Source organism: Brassica oleracea, chromosome C1, assembly GCF_000695525.1.
Source record: "Brassica oleracea var. oleracea cultivar TO1000 chromosome C1, BOL, whole genome shotgun sequence".
Lineage (NCBI taxonomy): Eukaryota > Viridiplantae > Streptophyta > Magnoliopsida > Brassicales > Brassicaceae > Brassica > Brassica oleracea.
This window is the reverse complement of record NC_027748.1, coordinates 20,437,482-20,446,192: the sequence shown is the minus strand read 5'-3', so window position 1 is coordinate 20,446,192 and position 8,711 is coordinate 20,437,482. Positions and strand designations below refer to the sequence as shown.

Here is an 8,711-nt window from a genome sequence, read left to right as displayed (position 1 = left end):
AGGGACAACTATGCTGTTTTCTTGTTCTCTTTTGGCAATTTTCCCTTTTTTATTTACCCTTAACCGCACACTGTTCATGAATAAAAGTAGTTTGTATTATGCGGAAACGACATTAACTATGGTGCAGTGGTGCCATTATAAACATTCCGACCACAATTTTTTTTTTTTGACATCAAACATCTACGGATTCATATTGACTCTGTAAACCAGACCGGTAACTCTGCATTCATATGACCGACGAAAGACGGTTGTTTCCTAACACTGCGTGCTAAGTTGTCCGCCTTTAGATTCTCCGTCCAAGGTACATGAACGATCTATGAGTTTAGGAAGCTTTTTTTCAAAAGCTTAAAGTATTTCAGGTAACTGTAAAACACTGGCCATTCTTCTGGTTCTGAAACCATTCTTAGCAATTAAGAACAATCCGTCGTAAATGTAACCTGAAATTGCCTTAAATTCCTCATGCATTCCATTGCCCAGATTAGCGTTTCCACTTCCAAATAGAGAGGTGAAAGACTTGCCCTTACATTCCTTGCCCTTAACAATCCATCAAAACCCGCTAAAGTGCTTTACTAGCCTCGTCCTGAAAATTGTTCCTTATCTTTCAAGGAGTCATATATGAAATACCATTTTCATGGGATTGTTAGTATGATTTTGTCATGCACTTGATATGCAACTGTCATGACCCAAACCTAGGCTCATCTGACATTCAACGAGGCCCAAAGCCATTTCCAGAGGCCCAAGGTATTTTGCTTTAAATACCCTTCATCCCCACCTTGTTTTGTCAGAAACATCAAAAAAAATAGAAAGAAGAAGAAAGAGTAGAGAGAGAATTAAAGGAATGGTTTGTAGAATTTGAGCTGCCTGAGATCTTCGCCGGAGCTACCTCACCGACGGACCGTGCCAGCCTCGTCCCCACCGTGAACCGCAGCTCAAGGTAACCGGAAAATGCATCCACTTAAGTTTTATTTCGGCCGTTTTAGTAAATCGATCATAACTTCCTAACCGTTGGTAATTTCGTGCATGCAAGACCACCATCGTGTTCCCCCTCGTTGAGACGAAGCCGTAGACACCAACCACGCCGCAATCGGAGCCCGGACGAAGCCGCTAGAGCCTCCCGAAGTTTCGCCTCTGCGCGGGCGTGAAACGCACGCGCCGTCGCAGTCTGCCGGAGCCGCCGCGCATTCCGGCCACTCGCCGCCGTCGCCGACCACCGTTCGCCGGAGCCTCCGTGACCGGCCACCTTCCGTTCGCCGCCGAGAAGCTACCGCCGCGTCGCCGCCGCCGCCGTTGATTTACCGATAAGCCGCCGCCACCCTACGCTGTCGCCGCCGGTGACTCGCCGACGACTCGCCAACTCGGCCGAGTCGACCGGGTGAGTCAACTCGGTCAACCGGTTGGTTTGACCGGTTTAAATTGATTTAGGGTTGGTTAGGTTAAACCGCCGGTTAAAATCAATTGGATTTCGGTTAGGATAAACCGGTTGGTTTAAATCAATTCCAATCTGGTCAAGGGTTGACCGGCTTGGGTCAAAGTTGACCGGGTTGACATTTGACCAGCGTGTTGACTTTTTCGTAAACCTTGACTAAACCCGTTTTAAACCGTCTGAAAGCCGTTCTGACTCAGAATTTCGCCCTGATTTCAGATTTGGAGTCTATTTGAGCAGTTGGAGTTCATAGATACCACTTTTCTCTATTGCTAAGGTGAGGGTCTATTCCCAAACTTCTCGTACACGGCTTAGGACCTCGAATAAGTATAACTTATTTCTAATATGTTCTGTCTGCTTGAAATCGAGTCTGTCATTGCTTGTATAGTTATTAGGTTCTTTGCTTAAACCGGAACTTGGGTGTTAGAGGATTCAACATTGATTGTTTCACTTAATGTAAATTCTTAGCTAAGACTTTTTTTGCCGGGTACAGAGACGGACTTCTGTATGCCGGATTGTATGGGGGTTACGGCCACCTTTAGTCGACCGGTTGAGCTGTAGACTGGGTGTGTCGATAAATCGTCTACGGGCGGTGTCCGAGCACTATCTCGAGTTGTGTTATGTTTTTGCCTGTTAGTGGGCCGCGAGTGTGCACCTCGCTAGGATCATTGCTTGTTGCTTGGGTATTTTAGGTGCCATGTTTGACATGTATTAGAATTAAATTATATTTATTCGGAGTGTTATGTCCGGGTCCATGGACTTCGGGGTAGCATCCCATACCTCATTGGGCGATTCCCCTGTCGCTCACCCATCACTCTTCCCCCTTTCAGGTGTGACCGACGAGCAGTAGTGATTATCGGACTGGTGATATTGGGCTTTTGGGCTTCTATCGCTTTTATCGCTTTTATCGTTATCGGGCCTTTAGGCCTTTGGACTTTTATCGTTTATGTTATTTCCTATTTCAGACTTTCGAATTTATGTTGTCATTTATTTCGGACTTATGTTATTACCAGTATTTGCGGTTTGGACCTTACAGTATTGAATTTAATCCGATATTATTATATAGAGTTTATTATTATTTCAGTATTTATTATAATGTTATTTTTCGCATTTATATTATTTCGAGAAATTCGGGTGTTACATTTTTGGTATCAGAGCGGGGTTCTGTCCCGGCTCTGACCCAGGATGGCGATTTTTGGAGACTCGGTTTTATTCGGTTTAAACATTTTTAGACAATTTCAAAATATTTTCGGGGATTTGGAACTTTGAAAATGAAAATAAATAGCACATTTCCGTTTGATATCACTTCTCCTTAAATGTTGGTATCAAAAGTTCAGCGTAAGTTAACTTTTCGCTTTCCTTTCAGATGCCGCCAAAGAGAAGAGCTACCCGTGCCCAGACCGCCAGAGCTGTTAGAGACGATGTAGATGAGCGTGATTAGCCCACGGTTCCGCAGCTCGCTGCTCCACCGATTGATCAGGAGGCCATGAGACAGATGGTTCAGGATGCCGCTAGACAGGCCGCTCAAGAGGCAGTTCAGCAGATTGCCCAGGAGGCAGCCAGGCAGGCCGCTCAGGTGGCTGCCCGAGTAGCTGCTCAGGAGGTTGCTCGTCAGATGGCTGCCGTTCAGCAGGGTCCTCAGGTTCAGGTGCAGCAGGGTCCACAGCTTCGGGTTCAGCAAGTTCCACCGGTTCAGGTTCAACAGGATCAGCAGATTCCCGCTCAGCATGATCATCAGGATCCCGTTCAGCAGGTTCCCCTTCCTCAGGTTCCACTGCGGCAGGGACCAGCTCAGTAGTTTGCTCATGGTGTTCAGGATCTACCGCCACCACCACCGCGACCTCATGTTTACCCGGTTTATGACGAGAGGTTCTACAGACTGACGTGTCAGATGAGGAACAAGGATATGGAGCATTTTAGTGGGACAGTGGATGCTGTAACTGCACATGATTGGAAGTTAGCTTTGCAGCGGAAGCTGGAGATTATTGAGAGTCCACCAGAGTTGTCCCTTAGACTGACTATGCAGTACCTTCATGGGGATGCTCTTATATGGTGGGAGGGAATACGATTGAGTCATTTTGGGCCAGAGAGGCTCACCTTCGCTGACTTCATTCGAGAGTTTGATAGGAAATACTTTCCAAAGGAAGCTATGGATAGGAAGAAATGCGAGTTCGAGCATGTAAGCCAGGGAGAGATTTCTATCAGAGAGTATGAGGTTGTGTTCACCCAACTACGCAGATTTGCTGGAGTGGGCATTTCAGACGAAGACTTGATCAGGAAGTTTTTGAGTGGGATGCGAGTGGAGATTCGCAACTGGTGTCGTGTAGTCACTTACCACAGATTGGGAGATTTGGTAGAGAAAGCTGCCGAGCAGGAGGCAGGTTTGGCAGAGGAGAAGAAACTTGCTAAAGCAGTTCATGTTAAGTCTGGAAAAGCTCCAGAGTCCCAGAGGAGAGCAGGGGACCAGTCGGGATTACCGAGATGTCCTCTTTGCCATCGCAGTCACAGTGGACAGTGTATGAGGTGTCTTACTTGCGGTAAGATGGGACACACTGCAAAGTATTGTTGGGTTAAGCCATTGGATACGCCACCAGTCAGACAGATTGCAGCACCAGCAGCACCAACAGTGGCGCAAGTTTGCTTTGGCTGTGGTCAGCCAGGTCACATCGTTAGAGATTGTCCGAGGAGGGGCAATGCGGCACTTCCACCACCACCGAAGCGTCTAGCCATCGTTCCACGTGTGTTTGCGGTTGGAGATCCTCAGGGAGCTGAGCCGATGGCAGGTATGAGACTTTTCAATACTTGTTTGTGATTTGAATATTTTGGTTCGTGGTTGTCATGTGTAGTTAGAAAAATTTTGTGTAGGATCGGTTTCGGTTGGAGGTGAGTCAGCTCATACCTTACTCAACACGGGAGCTTCTCATAGTTTTGTGAGTCCGCGTTTAGTCCAGTCTTGGTCCTTTCGGGGTGCCTTCAAATCGAAGGTTAAGCAGATTCAGACAGCCGGCACAGAGAGATTGGGAACCGTCGACGTTCATCACGACGTACCAGTTTTGCTTGGAGGGACTGATTTACTCGGTGATTTGACGGAGATGGAGCTGAATTACTACGACGTTATTCTCGGGATGGATTGGTTGTCACGACATCGAGTAGTATTGGATTACCCAAGAGCGAGAGTTCATATCCCTAGAGCAGAAGGGAAGATCATATTCCAGGGGATTCAGACGCACCATGGAATTTCCATTGTCTCCATGTTGCATGCAGAGGAGTTGTTGGAGAGATGAGCAGAAGGATTTTTGGCAACCGTTTCGATGGTTAAGGATGACGGCCAGCGTGAGCTGCACGACATCCCAGTGGTTGCAGAGTACGAAGATGTTTTTGAGGCTTTAAAAGGGCCACCACCAGCTAGAGCTGATGTTCTTACGATCGAGGTGGAACCAGGAGCAACACCGGTTTCACGAGCTTCATACCGCCTCACACCAGCTGAGATGGAGGAGTTGAAGAAGCAGTTGGAGGAGTTATTGGATAAGGGTTTTATCAGGCCGAGTACTTCACCATGGGGAGCACCGGTATTGTTTGTGAAGAAGAAGGATGGGAGTTTCAGGCTTTGTATCGACTACAAGGGTTTGAACAAAGTGACCATCAAGAATAAGTACCCTCTCCCGCGTATCGACGAGTTGTTGGACCAGTTGCAGGGAGCTTCATGGTTCTCTAAGATTGACTTGGCTTCATGATATCACCAGATTGCCATAGCTGATAAGGATGTGCCGAAGACAGCATTCCGAACCCACTAAGGACATTATGAGTTTGTGGTAATGCCGTTTGGGTTGACGAACGCACCAGCCGCGTTCATGAAGCTTATGAATGATGTATTCCGTGAGCACTTGGATAAGTGTGTGATCGTTTTCATTGATGATATCTTGGTTTATTCTCGGAGTAAAGAAGAGCATGCCGAGCACCTACGGATTGTGTTGGGAAAGCTGAAAGAGCATCAGTTGTTTGCTAAGTTGAGTAAGTGCAGTTTTGGCAGAAGAAGATTGGATTTCTGGGTCATGTGGGTTCAGAAGCAGGAGTTGTTGTAGATCAAGAAAATATTATTGCTTTGTGTTTAACCAACTTCGCAGATTTGCTGGAGTGGGCATTTCCGAGGGAGACTTGATCAGAAAGTTTTTGAGTGGGATGCAGGTGGAGATTCGCAACAGGTGTCGCGTAGTCACTTACCACAGATTGGGAGATTTGGTGGAGAAAGCTGCGGAGCAGAAGGCAGGTTTGGCAGAGGAGAAGAAACTTGCTAAAACAGTTCAGGTTAAGTCCGGAAAAGCTCCAGAGTCTCAGAGGAGAGCAGCGGACCAGTCGGGATTACCGAGATGTCCTCGTTGCCATCGCAGTCACAGTGGGCAGTGTATGAGGTGTCTTACTTGCGGTAAGATGGGACACACTACGAATTATTGTTGGGTGAAGCCATTGGATACGCCGCCAGTCAGACAGATTGCAGCACCAGCAGTGGCGCAGGTTTGCTTTGGCTGTGGTCAGCCAGGTCACATCGTTAGAGATTTTCCGAGGAGAGGCAATGCAGCACTTCCACCACCACCGAAGCGTCTAGCCATCGCTCCACGTGTGTTTGCGGTTGGAGATCCTCAGGGAGCTGAGCCGATAGCAGGTATGAGACTTTTCAATACTTGTTTGTGTTTGAATATTTTGGTTCGTGGTTGTCATGTGTAGTTAGCAAAATTTTGTGTAGGATCGGTTTCGGTTGGAGGTGAGTCAGCTCATACCTTATTCGACACGGGAGCTTCTCATAGTTTTGTGAGTCCGCGTTTAGTCCAGTCTTGGCCCTTTCGGGGTGCTTTCGAACCGAATGTTAAGCAGATTCAGACAGCCGGCACAGACAGATTGGGAGCCGTCGGCGTTCATCGCGACGTACCAGTCTTGCTTGGAGGGATTGATTTACTCGGAGATTTGACGGAGATGGAGCTGAATTACTACGACGTTATTCTCGGGATGGATTGGTTGTCACGACATCGAGTAGTACTGGATTGCCCGAGAGCGAGAGTTCATATCCCTATAGCATAAAGGAAGATCATATTCCAGGGGATTCAGACGCACCAGGGAATTTCCATTGTCTCCATGTTGCATACAGAGGAGTTGTTGGAGAGAGGAGCAGAAGGATTTTTGGCGACCATTTCGATGGTTAAGGATGACGGCCAGCGTGAGCTGCATGACATCCCAGTGGTTGCAGAGTACGAAAATGTTTTTGAGGCTTTAAAAGGGCCACCACCAGCTAGAGCAGACGTTCTTACGATCGAGGTGGAACCAGGAGCAGCACCGGTTTCACGAGCTCCATGCCGCCTCGCACCAGTTGAGATGGCGGAGTTGAAGAAGCAGTTGGAGGAGTTATTGGATAAGGGTTTTATCAGGCCGAGTACTTCACCGTGGGGAGCACCGGTATTGTTTGTGAAGAAGAAAGATGGGAGTTTCAGGGTTTGTATCGACTATAGGGGTTTGAACAAAGTGACCATCAAGAATAAGTACCCTCTCCCGCGTATCGACGAGTTGTTGGACCAGTTGCAGGGAGCTTCATGGTTCTCTAAGATTGACTTGGCTTCAGGATACCACCAGATTGCCATAGCTGATAAGGATGTTCCGAAGACAGCATTCCGAACCCGCTATGGACATTATGAGTTTGTGGTAATGCCATTTGGGTTGACGAACGCACCAGCCGCGTTCATGAAGCTTATGAATGATGTATTCCGTGAGCACTTGGATAAGTGTGTGATCGTTTTCATTGATGATATCTTGGTTTATTCTCGGAGTAAAGAAGAGCATGCCGAGCACCTACGGATTGTGTTGGGAAAGCTGAGAGAGCATCAGTTGTTTGCTAAGTTGAGTAAGTGCAGTTTTTGGCAGAGGAAGATTGGATTTCTGGGTCATGTGGTTTCAGAAGCAGGAGTTGCTGTAGATCAAGAAAAGATTATTGCAATTTCAGAGTGGCCGACACCTAAGAGTGCGACGGAGATCCGCAGTTTTCTCGGTTTGGCAGGATACTACAGAAAGTATGTCAAAAGTTTTGCTAACATTGCAAAGCCAATGACATGGCTAACCGGAAAAGACGCCAAGTTTGATTGGACAGATGAATGTTCGAGGAGTTTCACTGAGTTGAAGCGACAACTAACCCATGCGCCAGTTTTGGTACTCCCGAGGTCAGGGATACCATATGAGGTTTACACTGATGCGTCAGGCACTGGTTTAGGATGTGTACTGATGCAGGAAGGCCAAGTCATTGCGTATGCATCATGCCAATGGAGACCTCACGAGGCTAATTATCCTACACATGACTTGGAGTTAGCAGCGGTTGTTTTTGCGTTGAAGATCTGGAGATCATATTTATATGGGGAGAAAGTGAAGATCTTAACGGACCATAAGAGTTTGAAATATATCTTCACTCATGCGGATTTGAATTTGAGGCAACGTAGGTGGGTTAAGTTGTTAGCAGACTACAACTTGGATATTGCTTATCATCCGGGAAAAGCTAATCAGGTAGCAGATGCCTTGAGCAGGCGCATGAGCGATGTTTCAGAAGGTGAGGCAGTTGGCCTCGAGGCTGTGGAGCAAGCAGATTTGTTATGGAAAGTGCGTAAGGCTCAGGATGCTGATGAAGCTTTGCGTAAGCAGATTGAGATCGAGAGTATTGGATATCACACAACTTCAAGCGGGATGTTCATGTACCGAAACCGGAAGGATGCTGATGAAGCTTTGCGTAAGCAGATTGAGATCGAGAGTATTGGATATCATACAACATCGAGCGGGATGTTCATGTACCGAAACCGGGTTTGTGTGCCCAATGATGAGTTGTTAAGAAAGGAGATCTTACGGCATGCACACCCAATGATGAGTTGTTAAGAAAGGAGATCTTACGGCAAGCACACCACTTTTTCTATTCATCGAGGAAATACCAAGATGTACAGAGATCCGAAGCGCTATTATCATTGGCCTGGTATGAAGAAAGAAGTTGCTACTTTTGTGTCGCAGTGCCAGACATGTCAGAAGGTTAAGGCAGAGCATCAAGTGCCTAGCGGGTTATTGCAAAATCTACCATTGCCAGAGTGGAAATGGGACATGGTGACTATGATTTTTTTGACCAGACATGTCAGAAGGTTAAGGCAGAGCATCAAGTGCCTAGCGGGTTATTGCAAAATCTACCATTGCCAGAGTGGAAATGGGACATGGTTACTATGGATTTTGTGTCGGGATTACCGACCACCACAGGAGGAAAGAATTCCATATGGGT

At 47.0% G+C, this 8,711-nt stretch overlaps 1 protein-coding gene across 1 annotated transcript; it reads left to right on the top strand.

Moving 5' to 3' along the window:
* Window positions 1-2,909: 2,909 nt before the first annotated feature.
* LOC106334495 lies at window positions 2,910-4,707 on the top strand. Its single transcript, XM_013772785.1, has 3 exons — window positions 2,910-3,191; window positions 3,240-4,206; window positions 4,289-4,707. The coding sequence occupies exons 1-3, from the start codon at window positions 2,910-2,912 to the stop codon at window positions 4,705-4,707; spliced, it is 1,668 nt and encodes a 555-aa protein (XP_013628239.1).
* Window positions 4,708-8,711: the final 4,004 nt, after the last annotated feature.

Excerpts from the sequence above, each read along its gene's own strand:
- LOC106334495 (XM_013772785.1), top strand. The coding sequence starts at position 2,910 with ATGAGACAGATGGTTCAGGATGCCGCTAGACAGGCCGCTCAAGAGGCA. Across the intron at positions 3,192-3,239 it reads AGCAGGTTCCCCTTCCTCAG|GATCTACCGCCACCACCACC; the intron begins GTTCCACTGCGG and ends CATGGTGTTCAG. Across the intron at positions 4,207-4,288 it reads GGGAGCTGAGCCGATGGCAG|GATCGGTTTCGGTTGGAGGT; the intron begins GTATGAGACTTT and ends AATTTTGTGTAG.